Genomic DNA, 26,634 nt, shown 5'->3' with positions numbered 1-26,634 from the left:
TTCTTTTTTACAACAATGTATAATTACTATAAGGTCCTCAATTGTTGTACATTCTTTTCAATACATAATGTTCTGTTTACCTTATTCTCTGTTGTCAAAAGAAGTGTAACTTATGTTTTGTCGGAAAATGAAATAAACTTTGAATTGAATTGAATTGAACAGGCCACACCCACATCGTACAAATGCGTATTCATGACATAATGGAAGATTACATAGCTGTGTAGGAGCAGGGAGGTGGGAAGAGAAAGGGTCTATAATTAGATGCACGCGGGTTGAGAGAATGGAGTGAGAGAGGATAGAAAGAGGAGAGCGAGGGGGAGGGGAGGGGGAGAGATGAGAGAGAGGGAGAGAACGGGTAGGGGACTGGGGAGGAAGGAAGAAGAAAAAACAAAACATAAGATAGCTCCATTATAACTACATTCCCTGTGCACTGCATGACAGTCGTTGCTCATGTTTCTTCATTATACTTCTTTACCAAGTTATTTCTTGTAACATTTTCATGAAAACCACGTATTAGTAAGTTGTAAGACATATTCATTCGAATTATCATACAACTGAATTGTTCCATACTTCTCAACCTAACGATAACAACCTAATAAAGAGTCTTGCAAGCATCTTAAAATGATATATTACTTACCAAAGACTGAATTTAAAACTTCATAGAATATGTATCATTTTATTAGTCGAGAATATTCGAGAACTGAAATATGTTGTTCTTCGAGTCAAGACAATCTTGTGTAGAACATGCTCATGAAATCTTAGACCTCAGACGGTCGGATGTGATGCAACTGATCTGGAGACAGAGAAAAAAAAATAGTAGGTTGTTCCTTGGACATTGCTGGTGCGCAATGTTATGGACATGAGAAAGTCTACTGATGTTTACAGGTATTAGGTATTTTTAGATTGCCAGCTTGGCTGGGAATCCCCGATTGTCTCTGCATGAGCTCAGTTTACACGTATTTTGTTTTGGTATTACAGAGGGCGCTCTAACGTCTGTTAGTTGCGAAATGGGAATTCCCCGTGACGTAGTGTGTAAAATCCCTTTTTGCTAACGCGGGTACTACGTACGGTGTCGTCCACCACACCGCAAAAACATATCTAGCTGCAATGTGTAGTACACGTCGAGAGTAAGTGCTCGTCGAGACGTTAACCAACTTCGTGAGTACAAACGCCAATACTGCATGTCATTCTGTGACATTTTGTGATGTTATACATTAAGGAATATTTCGGACGAAAGACACCATCTATCAGAGAGTTGTGATTGAGTGGAATTGCTTGTTAAAATTGTGTACTCAGTCTCAGTACAGTAGTGAGTTAGTCAGTGCGTAAGTCGCCAGTAGCTGTTGTCCGGAGCCCCTTGCTTGTATTTTGTGTAGTCTATGTGTGTATGGGTCCATCGAAAAAGCGTGGGCTAGTTGCACCGTACGTACCGTACCTTGATTGCCACATAAACACAAGAACAGAGGCTTTGTGCCACTTCGGTGAGTCATAATTTTCATTGCCTACATCATGCTTGCCATTTTTGGACATTACAAATATAATTACGATGAGTAAATAAATGCACATAAAACCACATACACCGTAGCTTCTACACTCAGTTGTATGTGTTTTCATGCGGTACCTCTGTTTAGTGTTTTAGCTCGAGTAGACTAGTTGTATGTAACATAACCTTAGCCCTTGGAATGTTTATTTTGTATATATATATATATATATATATATATATATATATACTAGGTGTTTCAAAAAACATTTCCCACTTTTGATTCTTAATGATTCAAAAACTACATGTATAGGTCTATATCAGATAACATTGTCATTGATATGAGTGATAGCTGAATAGTGTACAATTTGGTTCAGTTTCATGAAATCCATGATTTAATATTTTCACAGTTAGGTTCCAGATTTTGCTCTATTTTCAACCCTCTGTACAGAATTTCACTTTGCACAGGGGTCAATGGGTGTGTATGGGAGTGTGTGGTTAACACCCTGACAATGGTCCTGAACAATGGCCAGGGTTTGAATGCTTCATTATTTATTCATGAGAAATTCCACTATCACAACTAGTCTTTTTTCAGCCTCTGGCAGTATCTGTGTAAAGTCAAACGCCTGCCGATACTGTCGTTGAGTCGTGACAGCTCCCTAGTGCTCTCCTACTTTTGAAAAACGAAATTACAATGATTACCTTCTGTTCTATCGTAAACATGGTGACAGGAAGCAAAGAAAATCAATCAGAGTATACACTTGTGTATATGAAGCCTTGAATTAATCTACTGTGAAACAAATCGCCCCAATGATAAATGCTGCTGAACTCTTTACCAAAAATGAGCTCTTTTTATCGAAAAAGCTAAAACTTTGTCGGACTATTTAATTAGTAGACAGTTGTATTAAAATGAGGAACTTAAGATAATTTATGCTTATTTATCTCCCAAATTTAGGTTCAAAATGATTGCCAGCTGGAATGAAATGAGGTGTTTGCAAGCACATGGAAACATGTGCTTACTTTTTCCATATGCATGCATTTTACCCTTTACCGTGCATGAATTCAGATTAGCAGTGCCCAGGGCAATCCACATGAATTATTGATTAAGCATTCATGTGCCTGGGAGCGCGAGACTGACGCCTAGTCAACAGATGGTTCAGGCATGTCCATTGTTAAGGGCCATTGTCAGCACACACCCACATACACATCATTGGTTCCTGTGCAAAGTTCAATTTTTGTACAGAGGGTTAAAATTTGACCAAAATCTGAAACCTTACTTCAAAATCAATCTTAGATTTAATGACACTGATTTATGCTTTCACATTCAAATCACCTCCAACAAAATTGTACACTATTCAGCTATTACTCATATCAATGACAGTTTTATCGGATGAATAGTTGTTGAACTATTAATGATCAAAAGTGGGAAATGTTTTTTGAAACACTTAGTACTAAGATAGGGCCTTCATACAAATCGAAGCAGGGCTGCAGTCTGATACAGCAGAGTAGCCAGGGCTTGCAAATGAATATCTGGGATCTTTATTCTTGGAAGAAAGATTAAAATAAGCACATTATATTAAGTCTATATCAGTATATACTCAATAGCTAGCTTCTTGAAGGTATGGTTTCATCACATACTGTAGATAAATAAACATGGCTAAATACATTTCACATGACTGAATTCACAGCCATAGTGAGACATGCGCATGCTCTTCAAAATATAACTGTCAGTACAAGAGGACCTCAATCATGCAAATGAAATATATGTCCATTTGCAGAATGAATGTAGTCCTTTGTCAGGAAAGGGGCATGGGGAGGGGATCATGAAAAAAATTTTCCAATCAATAGTGTAATTGTACTGTGTTTTATACCCAGCAGATGCCCAGGGTGTTATATGAATACACTGTGTTCATAATACGATTCAAATGATGCACACACTGTCAAACTCTATTCTAGACAACAACTGTTCCGATTGCATATTCAGTCCTTTGTAAGTTTACTTCACCTTGGCCTAGTCCCTTATTGCAATAAAATTGCCCACATTTTTATTATTCATTTGTGCATTGGCCGTTGTAATCATAATATAGTGCATGTACACTATGTATGCACATTCTGCTTCTGGTATTGTACCACCATGAACAATTGTTTAAGGTTTATAAATTGTAACTGACATTCCGGTACAATTAGAGAGTGGGGGTATGATTTTGTGTCTCAAAATTCTGATACGACAAAATTAGAGCACAAATTAGCAAGGCTGGTGGTGTAGTCTCTTCTCGAGATGGCTAGCTGGGTCTGAGCTGGTCTGAAAGCTTCAGCCCGTCTCATCAGGGGATCATTCAAGCGTATGACACAATGTGCCTGGTTGATACTATTTGCTGACTATTGCTAGGGGCGAACCAGAATGGTTGGCATCATTCGCCCGTTTTCTTGTGTGGGAGGGTAGGGGACCACTTCACCAGGTTGGCACCCTGCTCTTTGCGATGAGTGAATGAAGTGGGATCTTTCACGTGCGTGAGTTGTGGCTAACTCACACACGGGACCTCCATTTAATGTCCTATCTGAGGGCCATGGTTGGTTTGCCTCTTACAAGAGGGGAAAGAATGCTTTAAAATACACTGTACACACAACATTGCTCAGTGAGATTCGGGGAAACAAACCCAGTACCCATGGATCTGAAGGTAGACACGCAACCGACTGAGCCATATCACTGCCCCTGCCTCCAAAGTAGCTGGATTATGCTGACCGAGTGCAGTCTGGCTGCATGAACCCCCTGTCAATGCAGCAGGGAAGTAAGTGAGGGGGCCCACACCTGTACTCGCCTCCCTGGTGGTGTTAAGTTACAGGGGAAATTTGCTCTCAGCCAGTCAGATGCAAGGATTTCAGTAGCTTAGAACAGTTTGTCAGGAAAAAAACAAATATCTGACGAAATGCTTATGAAATGCCCCTGTATATCAAGTTGGTTGGTGTGAAAACATAAAAATCAGAAAAGAAGATCATTGAAAATTTTGGGGAAAAATAGACACACACACACACAGTTTTAAAATGCTCAAGTTTTAAGAGCAAGACAGTTTCGCAACTCTGTGTGACATAGATGCTGAGCAGCTATCCATTCCATCTGTACACAAAAAGTCTCAAATTCTTTTCTTTTTTTCATGAGAAAAAAAAGAATGTTCTTCAAATCTGTTCTTGGTGTACACTTTGTATGATAAGAGTACATTGTAATATCTTTTTGGATATCCTCCTCACTGGATAAGCTCTGTCTGTGCCAAAATATCTGAGAAAATGAATAGTAATGAAATTTTGTGTACAAAACTAATGGAGAGCTGATCAACACTTTCGTCATGCAGAGTTGCCCATTTGTGTTACATTCAAAGCTTTGTCAGTTCATGATTGTAAGTGTGTCTGATTTTTTGCCAAAAAATTTTCATTGATCTACTTTTCTCACAAGTTTTCTGTTTTCATACAAAGCAGCATAATATCAGGATTGCCTCTCCCTTTGCTCCATGAACCTCCTTGCAGGCAAGGTTCATAGAATAAGACTGATCACTATGTAATATCCTCCAGAGACAGGCCAAAACTTTCAGACTAGATCTGAGCTTGATTGACACTTGCTTGCTCATAATCTACACCTCATACACAAGTCACCAATATACGAGCATTAGTCTTCAAAGAATTTATAACTTCACCTGTTAACTGGTACTTGCAATGAAATTATTGTATACATTGTAGGTAAGAGTTTTTTTTTCTCTCTCTCTCTCCCTAAAGCTGATGGAATTACACATATTCTACTCTTACACATATTCCATGTTACCTACACATACACATTCCACCCTTGCTACATGTAGCCTATGTGTAGCTGTGTGTTTCATTAACAAACCCAGGGAATATAGAATATGACAGTCAGTACCCGGTAGCAGTCAGTAGCATAATATTATATTACTCTGTTGTTTTCCCCCTCAGTGTTTGTATATGCACTCATAAATTAACATGTACAAAAGGCCGATTGAGGCAACTCGGATACTCATCTCCCAAATCAAGTTGACACACTGGATGCAAATTGACTTGTAATAACTCCAATGAGAATTGAAACTCCTACACAACATCACTTATGCCAACATTACTGTACAGATCAACAATTTCTGTTGAGGTATTTTTTCTGCATTTTTTCCCATCAAGTTTCGAGTTAAAAAACAACAACAAAAAACTGACAAACAAACGAAAAACAAGAACTTGGGCAGGCGGAGGGGGGGGGGGGGGGGGGAGATGTGCTCTTGTAATCTGCTACTAGTATTTGATTGTCTCGAACGTCCGTAGGACTCCATGCTCTTTTGTGTCAGTCGTTCCGTCGCACGCGAGCTCGAGAGGTAAAGACATTGAACGAGACGAGCGCCCTCATACGGTTACCAGTGCTTTTTTTTTTCTTTTTTTTTTTCTCCGAGAATTGTATGTGCCAGCCCTAAGCTACACTGTATACATTGTATTTACTTTTCTTGAGCTATTATACCAAGCTTGCTGGCTGAATGAACGCGACACATTTTTTTTTGCCTTTTTTTTTTTCCGTGTGTGACTTCGTCTGCGTATTTTTCAGTCCTCGAGATACGAAAAAAAAAAAATCCGCATCCAACCTTTTCCCCCGATCATCTTATTCTGATAAATAGATAGCAAGATGCGTACCATGTTGCTTGATGATGTCGATGTGCAAGCCTATAAGAGTATTTTTGTATTGATACGGCATGGAATGTGACATTATATTTCCCGTCAATCCTGATGTATCTAGCGTGGTCTTGGGGAATGATTTCAAAAAGATGAGCCACTGACGGATATCGTTAGCCTACCATCAAGTAATAATTTTGACTATAGGCCTATACGTATGATAAAATGCCGATCAAAATAATACTTTAATTGTCATATCAGTCGGCGTTTGTGCTCTCCGAACTGTGTTTAAGTTCACAGTATTCATTAGAAAGATAACGTGCAAGAGAATAATGTATGAACCACTTACCTTAAGTTTGGACCGTAATAGAAAATAACGCATGTTCCGAGTCAGCGACAACAAGAAATGATGTTCTCCTTGACTGCGCTCCGTCAGTGGCTTCGTTCATTCTGCAGCCTGCATCCTGCTTTGCGCGCCTTTTTGATCAAACATGGTGGTGGTGGTGGGGGGGGGGGGGGAACCAGAGGTCAAGCAATCCCCCCCCCCCCCCCCCGTCCTATTTCGTGCGGTCATCCCAATCGACGAGTAACTTTCGTCACAGTAAACATCATTGTCAAAATAGGTTGCAAGAGGCGTGCGGCGTCCGGTTCTTGTTGGTTGGTCTACAGTCATTACGGGTATTGCAAGCGCGCCAGTTGGATAAGGCTTCGATGAATTAATCGAGAGAAAGAGACAAAACATTGCCCCCCTCCCTTCCATGGATGAATATTTCACGAAGCCGATGGCAAATTTTTTGCAATTAATGGAAACGAAATTTGCAAAAGCCGTACGTGGGTGGTTAAGCGGATTACGACATGGCATGAAAAATGGTGGCGGCGAGCATGCAGCGGTTTGATATTAGTACGAAACGACTACAAGGATATAGCATAATTGGATTGAGGTTGACCTCTGTACGGGACGCATGATTGTTTTGTTTTGTTTTGTTTTTTCTAACATGTTTTCCTTTAAAGCCTATATACTATAGGTGCCTCTCATTAACCGTAATCGAATCGTACAGTTTTTTTTTTTATCAATAAGTTTAATGCATTTCCACGCACGTGTCTAATGACTTGCCCTGTGCATATTGCGCAAGACAGTGACGATAAAACTTGTGAACAACGTTAAAACGCCTACAAAATTTTATGTCATGTTGTGTTTGTAAATGAGTCCTTCGGCCTGAAAAGGATGAGCTCATATACATAAATTCCTTTATGATCTCTTCTTACGCATTCCTTGAGAGAGATTGAATTGTTATTCTATATGCGTCTCTCTCTCTTTGAAGCATGTATGCAGTCGCTGAAGAAAAAAAAAAAGCAAAAACAAACAACAAATTGAACGTATGCGGAAGAGATCAGTGCGGATGTTCTCGATCAATTTGCATGACCGTATTGAATTCCTCTATAGATGGCGGCATGTGGAGTCTACCCAAACTTATAGGAAAACTCATAACTTTTGAATGGATTGCCCAATCTTTCTTAACCTTTCACGCGGAGTGTGTCCGTAGGGTTTTCGTTTGTTTGTTTGTTACCTGTATTCACTGAGTATACACATTATCTTCCCAGTATACTTCCCCGTAAATCGTATCATTATCAATTACAGGTGATTAATTTGACAGAATAAAATTGATGAAAGGACGTAAAAACAACATGTATTCCCGGGTTTTTAAGTGTCTACTTGATTTAAGTCCTCTTTATCGTGAAGATTCGTGTAAAGTTATTCCGCATAATATGTACATCCTTCGTTCGAATGAAAATCTTCCACTACCCAAGAACAAGACCGAATACTGTAGAATAATGTACATATACATTATGTTTACAGGGGAACTTGTAGCTATAGTGATTTACCGCCAGAATGAAAGCCTTATTCAAGTTTACCGGCAAACGTTTTCAACAAAGTGATAAATGATTTTTTTTTTTTGTTATTATTATTCAACAACATAGACCCATACTTTCATCACTAGTTATTGACCAATGCAAAGCATTGTGTTCAACTTTAGCTTTGAAATAGGTGTGTATGGGGGAGCAGGGTGTAGTGTTTTTATTGTTATTATTATTATTATTATTATTATTATTCATTTTGGTTGCGTGTAGGCCTCTTTCTGCTTTTAATTATTATCGCTGCATATTGTTTTCTGAAATTCAGTTTTTGATGTAAAATGTTTCTGTTTATGTATTTTCCTGGACCCCTCGGTAGAACAGCTGTGTCTTTTTTAGACACAACAGTTGAGCAGGTCAATCCAACCATATTCCACACTGTTTGATTGTCGTTTGTGTATTATGTTGATTTTATGCAGAAAACTAATGCAGTACAGTACAACGGATATTGCATAGCTGAATATAATATTATAATAAAAACTCGCCCCTTATATAAAAATATACATGCTCTGCTTACAAAACGTAATTGTGGCATATAAGATCATGTCTGATTTACAGGAAGTTCGCATCGTTTTGCGTTAATCAGGAAAATGTCATAATCATTTGTATAGATCTTTTTAAAACTTTCTGGAATACTCTTCTCATATCGGGAGTGAAAGCTGTTGTTGTTCTTGTTGTAACATAGGGAACATAATTGTATCTATGATATTATTCACCCCCCCCCCCTTCTACCTCTGTCTGTGCATTTATTGTATAGGCCCCATATATTTTGTGTGTGGGCAATATAACTGCTATGACTTTCCTGGCCTTATCCACAGTAATGACACTAAAGATGTTGCGCAAAACGACACGCCATAATAACATCACCAGTGATATACTCTGGTAAACACATTAGGAATAATGTACCTTTCAAAGGTGCTGGTATTCCCAGTTTCTTGTTATCTATTGCTACTTGCACCTACCAAGAGCATGCGATTCAATAAACCATGTAATCTATTGATATCCCGATAGTGATCTGAATTGTCTCAAACTTGGAATTCCCATTCGTATTTCTCCCTTCGCTATGTTTGACGATAAAGTGCCGCCAGGTATTACGGTTATCCACCTCTCGTTAAAGTGAAAACATTGTTCTCAACTACAGTTTGCCAGCAGAACTGTCGATTTTTGCTCTAGAGTGTACAAGTATTTATACGAAATGTGTGAAATATCAAACGCTGTGATAACACAATTTTACGTGGGAATAGCGACGAAAATGCAAAAAAAAAAAAAAAAAAAAACAACCCGAAAACAAAACAAAAACAGTAATAACCAGAAAACCAAAAAAAAAAAAAAACCAACAAAACAACAACAACAACAACAACAAGAAACAAATCAGCTAGAAAGGTGCATATGGCGGAAGTGTAATCTCAGAGCATATTCGATCTTGGTTGCTTCGTATAATTTACTATAAAAACCCAGCATTAGTGCTTCAAAATAGTTCTAAAATGTGAGTTAGAGCTACAAACAACCACTGTAAAAATTTGAATCCATAAAATTGATGTTAAGTGTTGTTAAATACACAAAATGTGAACAGTACTTATAATAAAAATGTTTCCAGATTAAACCGTCTAAGTTACGGTTTATTGAGAAAAACTCTGATATCTCCTTATACTTATTTTTGGCTTTATTGCGAAAATGTTATATGGTAGAACATTTTGTGATACAACAGACCTACACATATGCATCAAATGTGATATCTGGAAAATTTTTGAAATCACTGCTCCCAAAGGTAAACTGGACCTTTAAAATCGATCATCAGTAGTAGACCCGTTCATACTGAACAGTATAAACAGACAAGAGACCGCTTATTCGAGCGGGCATACGAATCTCCTCGAGGACTAGGCTCTGAAACCCGCCCGGAGTATAAACGGGGTAACATTTTTAAGTACATCAACCGATCTTCCGCAATCAGTGCATCGAATGGAGCTTCAAAAATTGGAAAATACGATTCCTTTATAGGGCACGAGCGATCATCACGTACAACGTTCTACCTACCTGGTACTCACTGCATGGCGAGGGCCTTTCGGGAATAAAAGCTCGTGCACTACGATCGAAACTATTTTACACCTTTGGTTTGGATATACTCACAAAACGACTCGATATCCTGGCAAATCGCCTCAGCGAAACAAGTTTTCTCGATAGACCCTTTCAATGTCCTGCAAGCAAATTCCAAATGAGAAATATAAAGATTTGGCTTTAAATCAGCCACTATGCATGTATTTATACCTCAGACACTTTGCCAGAAAAAGTTGTCCCAAATACAATTATTGGTCATGTAGCCTACTCTATGGATATCACCTACACCGGCTGCTCCCCATATAAGCTGCTCCCCATATCACGAAACCCTCTGTTCAGTGCTCTCTGCATCGTTATTTTCTAATTTCCAGGCTGTTTACATCACTTTATATATAGTGATAGCATAAGATAAGACCTGGATATATCTTTGGAGGAACAATTTCTTGTCTTTTAAGAATATTTCTAATCTCGTCGGAAAAAATAACAGCCATGCACCGTCACTGACCGTTGCCACTATAAAGGAACGCACACCCTCTTTCTCCCTGTACTCCATCTAATACACCTGTATGTTTGTTTGTGTGTTTTGTGTTGTGCGATGAGAATGATATCAGTAATGATGATATGCTGTGGCATATAGTGGATAAGACTCCCGACTCCCGATCGGAGGACCCGAGTTCGAATCCCGCCCAGTGCTTACGTCCTTGGGCAAGATGTTTTTACCGTCTATACGGAATGTCCCTCTCGACCCAGGTGTATAAATGGGTACCTGGCAGCGCTAGGGTAGTGATAATAGCAGGGCCCTTTGGTAGAGCAGTGGCAGCACTGAAGAGGCTACCCTAGGTAAATAAGACCTTATTATTGTTATTATTGTTATCATTATTATTATTGTTATTATTATCATTATTATCATCATCATCATCATCATCATCATTACCATTATTATTATTATTATCATCATCATCATCATCATCATCATTATCATTATCATTATTGTTATTATTATCCACAGTACAATATTACAGGGTTTTAATACTACAGTATTTCCACTTGAAGTATAAGCTCCCGCATCACCTGTCTACTTCCAATCATGCTGGGATTCCCTGCTGTGTTTTATCTGTTTGCTATATATTACGCATATGCCAAAGCTATTTTATTCAATATTCAAACAATCCGTCGATATCTCAATGAACCGTGTATCTGCGTGGAATTCCCAGTCATTGTAATATCTCCCTTCGATATAACTGTGATGATAAAGGTCTGTCAAAATTACTAGTATTCAGAGTATTATTGCTGGCGATGGGTTAGCTCAGTCGGTAGCGCGTCTGCCTCATGATCCATAGGACCTCGGTTCGATTTCCAGGTCCCACTGAGCGAAGTTGTGGTGTAATCATACAGCCCCCTCAGTAGGAGGCAAAATACCCTGTCCCTTGGATAGGACATATTAATGGAGGTCCCGTGTATGAAGAGAGTCACAACTCATGCACATAAAAGATCCCGCTTCATTTATTCATCGCAAAGAGCACCGAATATAAACAGGGAAAGTGGTCCCGCCTTACACATCCAACTGCAGACCCCATGGAAGACCAGCTATTGCAGCTGAATATGTGCTACCCAGCCATCTTCTCAGCTGAAAATGAAACAAACAAATACAACAAACAACCAAATCAAGAAGGTTGGTATACAAAAGAACACTTCCTCTCGGAGGGGCACCAAAAAAATAAGAAGATGTTTGCGGTGGGGAGGTCAAGATAAAATAGACGAATGTGACTTTATTGAAGGCTGGGTTACTCAGTGCAAATCTCACATATAACACCTGTGATTTTATCGATTATTTTTCAGCGGGACGTGTCACCACGACCCAACAGAACAAAAGACATAACGGAATGTATCAAAATCGATTGTATCTATATGTCGACACAGTTTCTATAATGGATACACACATCACACATAGCACGCTTTTACTGTACTAACTACTATGAAGATGATATAGGGCGCTCGTATACACTTTGGAAATTAAAAAGAGACGAAAATGCCTGCTAAAATGTATTGTTGCAAGAGGATGAAATTCAGTTATGCATCAAAAGTCATTTCCTATTGGCGAATGAAAATAAAGCTTGACTTATTGTGATACTGTATCACTCGTTGTTGTTTATAATAATTATGTGTCATTGTGATGTGACCTTGCGCTGTATGAAGCGATTCAGTAATGAAATGATATGTACCCGGAATTTTCATCATCCATTCTTCGTATAAAAGAACCGAAGCCGTTGTAAGAGGAAGAATGTATCAAAATCGTTTTCCTCGATTTTTTATTTTTAGTTTGATACATGCAGAGTCAATGTGAATGTAGGTTCTTTCAGAAATGTGATTATGAGACAAAGCTGGCAATTTAGAATCCCGAACAAAATACAATGACTATGACGTATTATGAAGTAGATGACTATTTTTAGCTGCCCATGAGATGTCATTTAAAATTATATACTTTTGTGGTTGTTTTTAGAAATGATTTCTCTTTTACTATAGAGTTTCCGTGTTTCATTTTAAATGACTTGTCATTAGTCCGCTTTCCTTAGACACTGCTGGTATGATTCATTAATCTGTTCTCTGTGGTCCAGGAACTCTGCTGGATAGACTAACCTTTCCGTATACCCTTTGTAACGAAAATACACGTTAAAGGCATATGCATAGGTCAGTTGTATCAAAACATCCTACCATGTTAAAATTTTTGCACTGAAGCCTAAAATATAAGGAGATATACTACTATTTTCTCACTAGACCATAACTGTAGACGGTTTAGTCTAGAAGCATTTTTATTATAACTGTTGTTCACATTTTGTATATTTAACAATACTTAACATGAATTATACTGATTCAATTTTTTAAATTGGTTGTTTCTATCCCTCACTCACATTTAAGAACTATTTTGAAGCACTAAAGCTGGGTTTTGTTTCGTCTGCAAATGGTAAATAATGCCTTTAATGGTACCAAAATAGAAATATACGGAGTGAGTTACGGCAGCAATGATTGTATCAGTAAAAGTTTGAGGAAAATTGGATAATTCGTGAAAAAGTTACGATTTTTAAAGTTTCAGTGCCGAAGTCGCTAAATGGGAAAACCACAACAGGGGGGCATTTCATGAAGGAACTTGTCGGATAAAATGTCCGACAAGTCAATTATATCCGACAAGTTAAGAGAAATCAACCAATCAGACTGAAGAATTTCTCAAGACTTGTCGGATATAATTGACTTGTCAGATATTTTATCCGACAAGTTCCTTCATGAAATGCCCCCAGTTCGTGATATCACTGCAGGACAACATAAAAAAGAAAATATAGAAAGAATTTAACGTATCTTCTTTTTTCTAGTTTGACAAAGCAGCACTTGACCTAGCCTTGTTAGAAATCACGGGGAATGATATTACTCATGACATAATATTAAAGAAAAATCCAAAAATATTCACGTTGTCAATAATATTCATCATGAGTGGTATGATGTGTCTTTACAAAAAGTTGATATCACAGGAGATAATTCGAAAGCTCACTGGCATTAGATCTCAATTGATGTTCACATTTTATATGGAAATAAAAATATTCGCTATTATGACTTTTTTTTTTGAAGGGTTGCCGCTGCAAAATAATCGACCAAAACCAGGATTTATTTTGTTGATGTTTCCATGTGTCGAAAAAAAAAAAAGATCTCGATGATTTGTGAGATTTGTGACATCGCATAAGCTAATCATAACGAATGTGGTTGCGACTGATACCACTGGTTGGTTTGTTTGGTGAAAGTATTCAAACTTTTTAATTCCATAAACTTTCTCATTGTATATACAATGTAAGTATATTGCCTGATTTTGATACAACTTCTACCATTTAGTTGCTACATTTTCTCAGATTCTCAGCGACTATGTAAAAGTTGAACATGGGGAGTGGTTTCACTTTAAGACAATTACGCTTATCACTATTTTTACTACTATCAGTCTACTTTTACTCTTACCACAACCGTTATATGGTTCATCAAGTAATCATTGAGGTCAGCCAATGTCGTCAATAGTTTACCCGATTATCATTGCCTCGTATAAAGAAGATGACAATATACGAGGCCACTTACAACAAAACGCATGGCTTTCTCCACGAGTGAATGACGAACGCAGTGTTTACACACCATGTTCGAGTATCCATTAGACATGTTGGAGTATATACGAACATTAAATAAATTGGTTTTAATTCACTTGACGGCACAAAAAAAAAAATGATTCAGCTTGAAGTAAAGGCTATACTGGTGTGGGATTTGAACTATCTACCCAATTAAAATAAGTCTAATTCAGAATAAAGATTTATTATTTATACTGCTTGCACATTTTGCTTTGCGACGTCGAATACCTACCATCCTGATCATTGTGATGATGTGTCAGCTACAGAGAGCTTGTTTGATTTAGCCGAGAAAAGTTAAAAGTATATTTATAATTGGGTGAAGGATTTATTCACCAGAATTAATGTTGGCGATTTCTTTGGCCTGCTCTTTCATACTTGAATCCAGATAAAAAAGGGAAACAGCAGGACGATCACACAGAGATGAGTGGAATGAATGCATTCGGCTTCGCCAACTCGGCAGCACACGTTGACTCGGACACGCCCCCGCCCGTGCTCGCCATGACTCAGGGCCTGCAAGGATACACTCAGCAGAGTAAGTGAAGCGTCCGAATTACTCACAGGCAGAATGGGAGGCAGATGAGATGGGGGGGGGGGGGGGGGAGGATGTGACAACATTATCGATAACACGAATAAACTGTGATGATGACAATCATGATAATAGATATATTGGTGATTGTGGATAAAGATAATATAATAATGATAATGAAATAAAATGATAATGGTATCAATGATTACATTTGATTTATTACTAGAAAAGCACTCTGAGAGCGCAGACCTCCGCCAAGCCGGCCAGCAACTCATTTTCCACCCAGACACACAGTACATGCCATTTCCCAATATAGAAGTCTTATTTATGTCATCAGCTTCCAGCTGCACCGCGCCTTGCCACAGCAGAGCACAGCTTGAACTCCCAAAGTCAGTCATTGACCTTATCTGCAAAAAGATAAAAAATCCTTCAAAAATCCATACAAATTCCCGAATCACTATTCACTACCAAAATGGATTAATCTGTTCCTTGTGTCACTATTAGCCTTTCCTGCAAATTTCATTCAATTCCGTCCTCAACTTTTTTATTATTTTTTTTTTTTGCACACAGACAAACAAACAAACTAACAAACGAACAAACAAACGAGCCAACGCAGATGAAAACATAACTTCCTTGGCGGAGGTAATAATTATTAGAAAAATAGCATAAGGTCGAATGTTAATGATAATTATGATTCATGAAAATGATTATAGTGAAATAATTGATAGTAATAACAATAGTAATAACTTCCTAAAATTTACCCAGATGTATGTAGAAAAAGGATATTCTTTTTTTCTTCTTCTTTTTTTGTAAGGTTATGTTGTGTGCTTGCGTTGTTGATCTGTTGTATTCCGGCTTTTTTCGGTATATCGATAAAATATTTTTACCTTCCGTGTTTGCTGCGGCTCCATTTTTTTTTTTTTAATCTCCTCCCCTCTTCTTGTCTTTTTGCCTCTTCTTTTCATCGTTTTTGTTCATTTTTCCCTCGTTGCCTTCTTTTTCTTTTCAAAATTACCACGCAAGAGGCATCTGTTTTGTCAGCAATTATTTTATTACTCTGTTTTCCTTGATTATGACACATCTTGACTGCAATTTGTTACGACACAGACAAGGTTGTTTCACCGTAGTTCCATGAAATTTTGTGCAGTTTAGAGATTGATACCGATTCCACGTAAAATTACCGTTATTCGTCCGATATTCACTACTTTGATATACTAACACTGTCTGCGTAACATGCCTCGGTTAGGAAACTAAGTTGGATGATGACTGTTCGCGAGCACGTGCACCGTTGACTCCAAGGACTGCGTAATGTCGGCGCGGCGAGCATGTCGCATTGCGCAATATTTGGGAATTCCCCTAGCGCGCGCGCGTGTGTGACTCTTCCTCCGGTGACTTGGAGTATGAGTGCGATGTGTGTTTCTGTTCATGCGTGGGTGCGTCTTCGTGAATTTGTCATGACACAGTGTAAACAAGTCCAAGTAATGCTTCTTTGCTTGTGGTATAATGGGCTTCTGCTTTTTCATTAACGGCAGCTTCATCATGGATTTTGTTGTTGTTGATGTTTTGTTTTGCTCTGCTGTGACTAATCATTTCCACGCGTGTCGGAACTTGTAGCACGCATGTATAGTCCTTTACATTGGTTGTGGTTGCCCCCCAAGTTAGCCAGACCTGAAACGATGCAGTATAAAAGCGATATTCAACTTAGCCCAGGAGTAGTCACTTCTGACTTAAGAGCGTGCCAGGCAATTGCATGTGCCGTTTTCTTTTTAATCGGTTACATCTGCATCTACATAGCTTCTTTTGAAAAGGAACCACTCTTCATTATTTGGTAGGAACGTCTACGTTTTCTTTTCTTTTCGTGTATTTCCGGGTTTGTTTGGTGTGTTTTTTCAGTTGTCTGCGCATATTTTAACCATATCATTTGTAATGTAATGAAATTAAGACTACATTTAAAGATTAACATTTTAATCAAGTACTGTTTGTTCGATTAAATTCCTCGGTGTGACAATTGATAACAAACTTAATTGGAACGAACATACTGGTGTTGTCTGCAATAGATTGTCAAAACATGTACGGATATTAACGATTTCTGTCAAGAATGGTGTTGCTTCTTCTTTATAATACTCTCTTATTACCTCATTTAAACTACTGTGCAGTAGCTTGGGCAAATTCAGGTATGACCATGCCAGGAGATAGTTTTTATTGCAGGAAAAAAATAAAATGGTCCGTATTATTTATCACTGTGATTTTCTTGCGCATAAATCGCTTATGATTATTTGTTAATCTGAAGATTTTAAAATCCAATGATATATTTTATTTTCAAAGTGCAATTTCTATGTACTTATGTGTTAGGAAGATGCTTCCAAAATGTTTGATTAATTATTATCAAATGAGTGATAACAGAAAATATGATATGAGAATCAAAGATAAATTTACACTGCCTTATGCCAGAACAATGCCATCGTATAATTCTATAATTTTCTATGGACCCAACCGGAATGCCATTCCAGTTGAAATAAGACGGAGTTCATCGCTGAATATGTGTAAACGAAAGTTAAGATTGCATGTTTTAAATCAGTATGATGGAACTGTATGATAAATTGTTCTCTTGTGAAATATGTCAGTGTGTGTGTGTGTGTGTGCGTATGTATGTGTGTATTAATTCATAAAGAAATGTTTTAAATCAACAATATTTTAATATTCTATGAATGAAATAGTATTGGGACTATACTTTTATATGAGGCATAGCCTTTCTGTCTGTCTCCGAACACTTTCAAATGTATTGTATATTCGTAATGTTATACTGATGCTTATTGTGATCATTCTTTTCTTTGTTATAGTATGGTGTTGTCAATTTTCTGTCTTTTTTCCTCTGTTTTTACTGAAAGTGTTGAATAAATAAAAGTATACATGTAGATACAACCTATATTTCAACGTTCAATTTTATCTATGGGTAGCGATCTCAAACAGTATCGCGACTCAGTGATTGTTGCTGTATAAAAAAACGGTTTGACGCCTAGTTATGCTTTATTCAATATCAGGCCGGCACATGCAAAAAGACAATCATAGCAAAGGTCCAACGAGTACTATCTTGAGTAGTATCTTGTACATGATATGATATGATATGATATGATATGATATGATATGATATGATATATGAATGATAATTATAATAAGATATATGACATGATATGGTGTGATATGATATGATATTATATTCACGCCTCGTACATCACCCACGTCTATCCGAGAGTAATATGCATAATGTATGAAATATTGTTCTTGAATTTCCTATTTCCTGAAGGAAAGTTTCGCGGATTCTCATCGTCCCATGGATGCTGCCCACAGTACTATGTTGTTACTCTCTTTAAATAGATCTGCTATATGTTTTGTATGTATGTATGTATATATATAGGGCCTATATATATATATATATATATTGTATATATATATATATATTGTATATATATATAATATATATATATATATATATATATATTGGTTATATATATATATGCGCTGTATTCATGACATTTTAGGTATCATAATAACGCAGTGTTTAGATATATTTAATACTAGTAGTCTATTCTATATTCCTCTTATTTTTTATCCAGCGGATGAGGACGCCTTTATACTGAAGCTGCTGGATAATCTTGACCCAAGCGTAAGTGAATTTATTTTCCTCTCGTTGCTTCATCACTTCAACTTAACTGAGATTAGATTATTATATTGTCGGTGTTTTTGTTTTGTTTTTTGGCTTTCGTAATCATGCACGTAGTCATAAAATTGGCACACACAAACATTGTCTGTACGCAGAGTATTACTCGGAGATAACAAACACCCAAGACGTCGAAGTTAACAGTATGACTTTAACAGCGCTGCATTTTGCATGTTAGTGATTAAATCAAAATGGAACTTCACAATGGAATGTAAAGCATTTGTTTATCACTATATGCATGTGTAGACGATATTAGTAAACCATTAAATAAATCTAAATTCCACTTTCCATTTTCATTTTTTTTTTTTTTGGGGGGGGGGATATTGCTTCATTTAAAAATTCAACGAACAATGATATTTGTTGGTCGATAACAGTGTTTTGTTGGTGAATTGCTTCTGGAACAGGGAGTTTATGTGCATGGAGATCTTGAATAGATGGTACTCTATCGGAAAGTGAATAGAGTTTATATAATCATGATATTACAGAAGTTTCTCTCACTTGGATTATTCATGAAACGACGTTGAACCCCGTGGGCAAAACGGTTGTAAGATCACGTTGATATACATCCTTAAAGGAATTAATTGCCTTTTTACAAAAACAAAAACATAACAAAAGAAAGAAAAAAAAAAACCCCGTGTGATGCGCAGTGTTAAGTTGGAGCTGTGGGATTTTGATCATGCAAAAGTTAATACATAGAATGTTAAAGGGATTTTATAGTTTTGGCTGAGACCTAATTTCAGGTTTAAAACATTTTTTGGTGAGATAATGAGAAACCTCTTATGAAAATATATGAAAGAGCATGTAATTCTATGAGGAATTCAACGTTTATTTGATTAAAAATGGTTTGGAAATTTCTGAGATATCCAAAACAGAGCGATTCTAATAAAGTGTGGGACCGGACCCACACTTTATTACGATCGCTTTGTTTTACTTTGTTTTTGGATGTTTCAGTCATTCCAAACCCGATTTTCATCAAATAAACTTTGAATTCCTCCTAAAATGGTATGTTCTGTACTATATCATTAGTGTTTTCTTGGTATCTCGCAAAAAGTCCAAAAGCCCAATTCTCATTTCCACCAATACTGTACCAACGTTTATGATCTCAGTTGATTTCTATTCTTCTTTCTTTTTTTAATGTCAAGCATTCCATGTCAAACCAAATCCATTTTCGAGAAATTTAAATAAGAAAAGCTGTATAGTATATTACACTTCAATATATTTAGTACAGAACATAATTATTATGAAGAAGAGTAAACGCTGTCCCAGCTAGAAATGTCTGATGATTCCGATTATATTATCAGTCACTTGAAACACTGCCCTATAATATAAGGTTGTTTTCATAATCATAATTTTTATGGTTTAATATGATATTTTGTGATTTATAATTATATGGCTGAAACAAGGATTGTAACTTTCACACAACAAAGCCAACTTTGTATACGTTATCAAAATTCTTTTACTGTGAACGCCATCACATTACATGATAATGAGTACGTACATTGGTAATTTTTTCATGATTATGAGAATGCAGAAGAGCGCTGGAGCAGATTGTTGGGACAATTTCATACATATCAAGAAGTTTAGCAATCTGTTCTCTTTGTTTATGTTTTATTGTAGTTAATTCTTACAAGCCCTGGTCCAACATCAGCACAGACATCCTTTGGAGGTACGTGGAATTCCCATCCTTTCTGTATTCATGATGATAAAAAAAGATGTATAAAATCCGGATGGAAGTAATCAATCGGTCAAAGTCTAGCGTGGAACATTGTCACAGACCGAAGGAGAAGGAAAAATAATTAATTCTATGAGAGGGTCTCTCATTATTATTTCCATCATCTTCCTTTAGCTTATTAATGAACATTAATTTTGACATTTTTCATGCCATAAACACGTCGAATTTAATTTTACGTGTGTTTGTGAGTTTGTGTGAAGTTGTTTCTATAATAATTATACGAATGTCCATTCGTACGTCACAAATACCAATATGGAGTCATCCAATGATTCAAATACATCGGGAACACATTGGAAACCCCATATTCTCAAAAGCTTGAAATAGGATCAATTAGCTCACAGTTGTTACTTGTAATGTAGGCATAATTCTTCTTTTTTAAGATTGATTATTCCGCTTAATACAATCTAACTTTGCAAACATTACCAACTTGTCAGTGAGCACGTACAGATATAAAATTGTATACAGATATGAAATATTTTCCTAAATTCAGTTGTATATGCATTTTATTGCATTATGCAAATACTGTGTAGTTGATATCCAATAATAATGCTCTCCGTGGCGTGCCAACAAAATTGAACGTAACCAAACGAGTGTTGTTTTTTTTTTTTATTATACTTCATTATACTCTGTGTCCTTGAAAATATGCACTGTATACCCCGGTTTCCCGGTGCCAAATTACGCAGTAAGAAAGCACCGGGTTGAGGGTTCTCGCATTGTGTATCACCTTTGTCAGTTTTGATAAACTCACCTTTGTCAGTTTTGATAAACTGTACTCCGCCTTCAACAGAACAAATGGAGACCGACGAGGAGATGTATCACGCGATGAACCCTGTCATCCCCAACGAGCCTGCGCCAGTCATGGCCCCTGCCCTCTATGCAGCAGTCGGCCAGGAGAATCCTACGGACACCACAGACAGCGTGACAAACATGGACACCATCGACGCCATCGAGCCGTCCGTGCGCATCGATTCTGTGGAGGCGCGGGGAGCGATGGAGATGTTCACCTCGACTGAAAGTGTCGGATCAAGATTCAGCACCGGTGTGTAAGGGTGTCGGAAAACGACCTCGTACATTATTAATTCTGGGTATCGCCAGTACGTAGGTGCTGTGCGCAGAGCAGCGTTTTAGATGCATTATGAGATAGCTCAGGGCACAAACTTGTCCCGGTTTTGGCCGCATATGCACTCGGGTCACGTTCCGTCTTTGTCCAGGGGTATTTTTGTTAAAGATCTCTTCGCTTTCCGTCATGTGACCAGCACACTGAAGCCTCGCAGTAGCTAGCCATGGTTCTAATGACCGCAAATCAGTAAAGTTTTTTTCGTTGAATTCTAACCGATGAAAAAATAGCAAAAGAAAAACAGACGAAAATGGCATTGAATTGCACGATGGGAACTATTAGTTAAAGACCCGCTAGAGACAACCGGAAGCGACAATGGCGCAGAGAAATCCCACAGTGCATCTGTGACGGGGCTTTTCATTATGCGCAGACGGTTTTTGTTTGTTTGTTTGTTTGTTTGTTTGTTTTTTTGCGTATTGGCGATACGGAGAATAATGCCTACCCCTCCTTTCATCGACATACACAAATAAAAACGCAAGCACGCTCACACAGACACACAGGCAGACAGACAGACAGACACACACACACATCAGTTCCTCTAGCACATCAATACAATGTATTCAGAATATCGGTGAAGTGCATTTCCGCTATATATGTAACGGTTACCAAAAAAAAAAAAAAAAACATAAAAAAAAAACTCTCTTTAACAAAGTAAAAATGCAGGTCCCAAAATATTGTCTGCATAATATCTCTATAAAGCGTTATTGTTCGGTTATAACGAAATTCCGGTATAAGGAAAGAAAACTGCCGGGCCCAAGAACTTCGATATAACGGGAGTCGCCTGTATTACTATAAACACACAAGTGAAAGTCTGCACTTGAACCTTAGTTTAGTGTATCAGGGTGTTTTTATATGAATGTATGATCAGTATGATTATGAAGTTGTAGGTTTTTTTATACTCCAAAGGCCCTACATCCAGCGTTGAGTATTCCACAAGGTACAAGGAAGAAGAGTTTTCATATAATTATACTGAAAACGTGTGTAATTAATTTAAAAGAAATCGTAAGGATCTCATCACATTCCACGGCAAAGACGGCAAATTAACGTACAAACGGAAATGACTTTATGTGATTAAATCTACAGAACAGATTCAGCTCTCTGGTGTGAGAAAACATGCCGAAAACAATCACATTGCCAAGCAATTTCATGCTTATGTGAAATTATTTTGTTTAGTCGTTTTCACAGTTACGTCTTTTGTTTGAGAAGTCTCTGAGCAAGTAAGGTTAAGGGAATGACAGAAATCAAGTATATCATTATAGAAAGAAGACCTTCTTTTTTTTTAATCAGGCAATCAACCTTCAGGTCGCACGCATGAAGACCTCCAAGTTGCAGTAGTTCCCCCCAGCCCCAGACCCGCCAGTGCCGCCAACAGCGTCACTACCAGTGCCAACAGACACGACGCTGCCTCCGGGCCTTCTAAAGTGCGAGCCTCTCCAAGCGCAAGCACAAGCACAAGTTCAAGCACAAGCACATCAGTGGAGAGCGATCCCAAGTTACCAGAAGGTCAGCTAAGATTACAATATTATGCTGCAGCATTTTCCTAACTGCATTGTATTTAAGATAAATAAATATATCTTTTCTAATTCTGCTATAGAAGCAGACATACACATGTGCTTATGATATGTGTACGTATCGGTGTTTTTAAGGTTATGTGTATTTTGTTGCCGTGCACAGGTTTCTACCCTTTTCTACAATCTAGAGTTGCTCTTTTTTCCAACTGTGCGTATGCATATTTTTTTTTTGAAAATGTTTTTGTCCATTGCGAATTTCATTTCTCTAGAGTGAAATTGTAAAAAAGTAATCTCATTACTCAATGGATAGTGTACCCATGATAATATAATTTTAACAAACGTTCACATCTGCCGTGATTTAATACTCCCTCTCCCGTTCTTAAGATAATTGGCAATTTGGACATATCCTCTCAGGCTGATCCTTCCAGCGGTTTGTCAACCTTGCCGTATTTTCTGAAATATCATGGTTGAATTAGATATTGTTTATTGTTATTTCATTTTTCCTCAGATGCTCACTCTACGAACTATGTGCATTAACTCAGAATATTGAAGGTTTTACAGAGTTTTTAAGTCTATTTTGTAGGCCTAAGTTAATGTCCTTTCGGGGTTTTTTGAATCATCCATATACTAAAGTATTCGAAATCGAGGTATAAGTTTGATGACTGGTAATCCATCTTGAATCGATCCGTTCCAGCTCACGAGTTTAAGATCTCCGTGAGATTCCTGGGTACTTGCGTTCTGGAGGAGACAGTCAACAAGCCCTTGGGTTGCCTGGTCTTTTACAAACCCGATAGCCAAGCATCAACGGTGGCCCCATCCAGCAGATCCGGGTTGCAGCTCATCCCCGTCACCACCAGAATTCGGACGGAGAAGGACGGAACGTTCCATTACGAGAACATGCCCTGGCAGCGTGATTCTCACCAGAAGTACACGCAAATGATCCTGCAGAATTTCGACAAAGGGTATGCATTGCATTTTGTTTATTTTATTCGTTTGTTTCACGCCGATTTCTTTCTTCTTCATCGTCATTTTTTTTGATCATGTGTGAATTGATGTTTTTTTCTCTTTAATCTTTCTCGTCGATAGGAAATTATTTTGAGCCAATTACCCCCCCCCCCCATCGACGTTTCACGCGATTATTCCGCAACGCGTGATGCTCTCGCCGCGACATTTTATGACTTTTTTCTTTCAAGTATCGCGCAACTTTTGAGACCACATTTGTCGCTCCCGGGCATACTGTTTTTAAGCCACGCCCCTTTGAAACAAATTCGTCGACCCCAAAATTGCTCAAAAACATGATTTTGTGTACAAATCCAATGTAAACTGTGTTTTTGCAATTAATTCATATAAAAATAAATATCTTTACTTTCAATGGCTGATAATGATTTATTTTAGCCTAACTATGCTTTCAAAAGTTTCTGCTACAAATTTTGACAAAAAAAAACCAACAAAAAACATAATTATGAAACTGAATTTTTGCTTCAATATTATTGTTGAGGATATTGAAAAGAATATGTTCACCAAAAATTAGAAGTCTTGGAGCTTTATTTCTTTATCTATAGGCAAAAAAAAAAATGCATAGATTAGGATAAATTAATTGATATAAAATACATAAATTAAGATTTGAAAAATCAAACTATACAGCCTTGTAGATTACATTGGCCTCTACCGTAGTGCAAATTTTCGCGAGGATCGCGCGATCCACGACCGAGATCTGAAGGGGGGGGGGGGGGGGGCCTTTTTGCCCCCCCCCAAAAAAAAAAAAATCAAATTTCCCTTGATCTAAGCAAGTTGGTCGGGCAAAGGAAAAGGAGAAATTCCTCAAACGCTGTGTTCTTATTCTCATCTTACTCGGTATTTAGAATTCCCCTAGTGAGATTTATTACATCAATATTCATCTGCATTATGACGCAGACTACAGATCACCACTCGCAACGGCGACTTGTTTGCGAAGCGGCTCTGCAACACAAAACTCTTCTGGACGAGCACGCAGCGGCAGGATCACGATGCCGTTGAGCTGACTCGCGAGGTCGAGACGAAGATCTTCGATATGCAGCAGTTTAACGAGAACTTCAAGCAGGCTTACGTCCAGGGCCACCAGGAGAAAATCGGTCTGCCCGCCGTCCGCTTCAGCTTCGCGCAGAAATGGAACATCGATTCGTGCTCGCTAAGCACGAAGCTGGTGTCGGCTAGCATCGAGCCGCGGAAGGCGGGCGAGATGGTGCGGTGGATCAACCCGGCCGTGAAGCCAGCGGAGCATTACGACTCGTATCACACAAGCCTCTTCAAATTCTCCCATACTTCGACCAACTGACTGATGAACCCCTCGATATAAGACTACTAAAATGATAGTTTAGTATTCTTTGTGAACTTGGCTGTTTATTTGCTAAAATGACACGGGTCGTTTCCTCAGCAACAGAAGATACAAGTCACCTGGATCTCCCTCGATTACATGCTATAGGCAAATGGAATACTTGAAAATTGATAATTCATTTATGTATTCGTATGCAAGATAGTTGATGAATTCTTATAGTGAGCATATTCCTGAGATATAATTTCTCAATCTTTGGTACCACCTGAGAAGTAACCAACTTCGTGCATTTTGAAACATAAATGTGACGAGTAGTTTCTAATAACGATATCTCGCTGACTTGAAAATGATTATGTAATCATCTGTCAACTAGTGTTTAAACCCTATGATACATGACTATGATTAGAGAAATGAGTATGTTTGGGACTGGTATATCAATCTTTCTCGTTTGACGTTCACTGAATAAATTGGCTTGGTTATTAAAAAGACATGTTAACAGCTCAAGAAATACTGAATTAAGGAGCTTCGGAACAATTATTATGTAGTGTGATCTTTAACTGCCCAATAACCTCACCTTCGAAAAGAATTGAATATAAAAAGAGCTGTTGAATAGTAATATATGGGACAGCTGCGTTTGCTTGTCACCAACGATCATTAATTAGTCACCTTGATAAAGGCTTGGTAGCGAGACTAACTATCTCTACCAACACTTGACCATTTTAGTGGGACATGATCTCAGATTGGAGCTTGAATGGCCTGTGGTTTTTGTACTTGCATCAATGATATGTCACCTGGGATAATATTATGGCTATGTATTGTACAAAATAAAATAGCCATTGTTCAGTTATTCCCTCTTAGATTCTTTGCATGAGCTGTACGTCCTTCCATAATCTCATTGTAGGATATGAATTTGAATTCTTTGCATTTTTCGAGAATCCCCCCCCCCCCCCCCCCCCCGGGATTGTTTTACCAGCTGTCACGGGAGTGGCCCCCTCCTTTTTTTTGTGTATGCTTTCTCAGTTTTCACATGTTTTTTGTCTGCAGACGGCTTACAGATATCAAAATGACATGCTCGAAGTTGGAAGCTGTCAGTAGATGTAGCATTAAAAAGTAGAAGCATTTTCTTTACTCGTCTTATTCCATTGGATACTCCAGCGATTACTCACTTGTCCTTCAAAGTCAGAGGCCTTATTCAACAAGTTGAAGGCCTCCTTGTGACCGATTTTAATCACATAAACAAAGTTCATCTTCGCTACAATGAAATGCTTTGTGGTTCCAGACCCACAAGATGCCCCTCATATCTGGTCTTTACCTTTCAGCTTGAAGTGTATGATTATAAATAGGTAACTTCAAGGCTGATTAAAAAAAAAATAACAACCCACAAGTGAAACGAATCCCATTATCTATCGGTGGTGACCCCTCCTATGTATCTTTATTTGCTTTTGTTTTCCAAAACTAGTTCC

General features: G+C 37.8%; 1 protein-coding gene across 1 annotated transcript; it reads left to right on the top strand.

Moving 5' to 3' along the window:
- Nucleotides 1-1,123: 1,123 nt before the first annotated feature.
- On the top strand, nucleotides 1,124-25,959 carry LOC140233109 (uncharacterized). Its single transcript, XM_072313223.1, has 8 exons — nucleotides 1,124-1,158; nucleotides 14,642-14,788; nucleotides 18,397-18,446; nucleotides 20,118-20,166; nucleotides 21,020-21,271; nucleotides 22,637-22,852; nucleotides 23,555-23,822; nucleotides 24,775-25,959. Exons 2-8 carry the CDS (start codon nucleotides 14,677-14,679, stop codon nucleotides 25,172-25,174), a joined length of 1,347 nt encoding a protein of 448 aa, XP_072169324.1. The 5' UTR covers nucleotides 1,124-1,158; nucleotides 14,642-14,676; the 3' UTR covers nucleotides 25,175-25,959.
- Nucleotides 25,960-26,634: the final 675 nt, after the last annotated feature.

Source organism: Diadema setosum, chromosome 9 (genome assembly GCF_964275005.1).
Source record: "Diadema setosum chromosome 9, eeDiaSeto1, whole genome shotgun sequence".
NCBI classification, from domain to species: domain Eukaryota; kingdom Metazoa; phylum Echinodermata; class Echinoidea; order Diadematoida; family Diadematidae; genus Diadema; species Diadema setosum.
Note: the sequence above shows the minus strand (reverse complement) of the source record. Positions and strands in the feature narration are given on the sequence as shown.

Excerpts from the sequence above, each read along its gene's own strand:
- LOC140233109 (XM_072313223.1), top strand. The coding sequence starts at position 14,677 with ATGAGTGGAATGAATGCATTCGGCTTCGCCAACTCGGCAGCACACGTT. Across the intron at positions 14,789-18,396 it reads GCAAGGATACACTCAGCAGA|CGGATGAGGACGCCTTTATA; the intron begins GTAAGTGAAGCG and ends TTTTTTATCCAG. Across the intron at positions 23,823-24,774 it reads CTGCAGAATTTCGACAAAGG|ACTACAGATCACCACTCGCA; the intron begins GTATGCATTGCA and ends ATTATGACGCAG.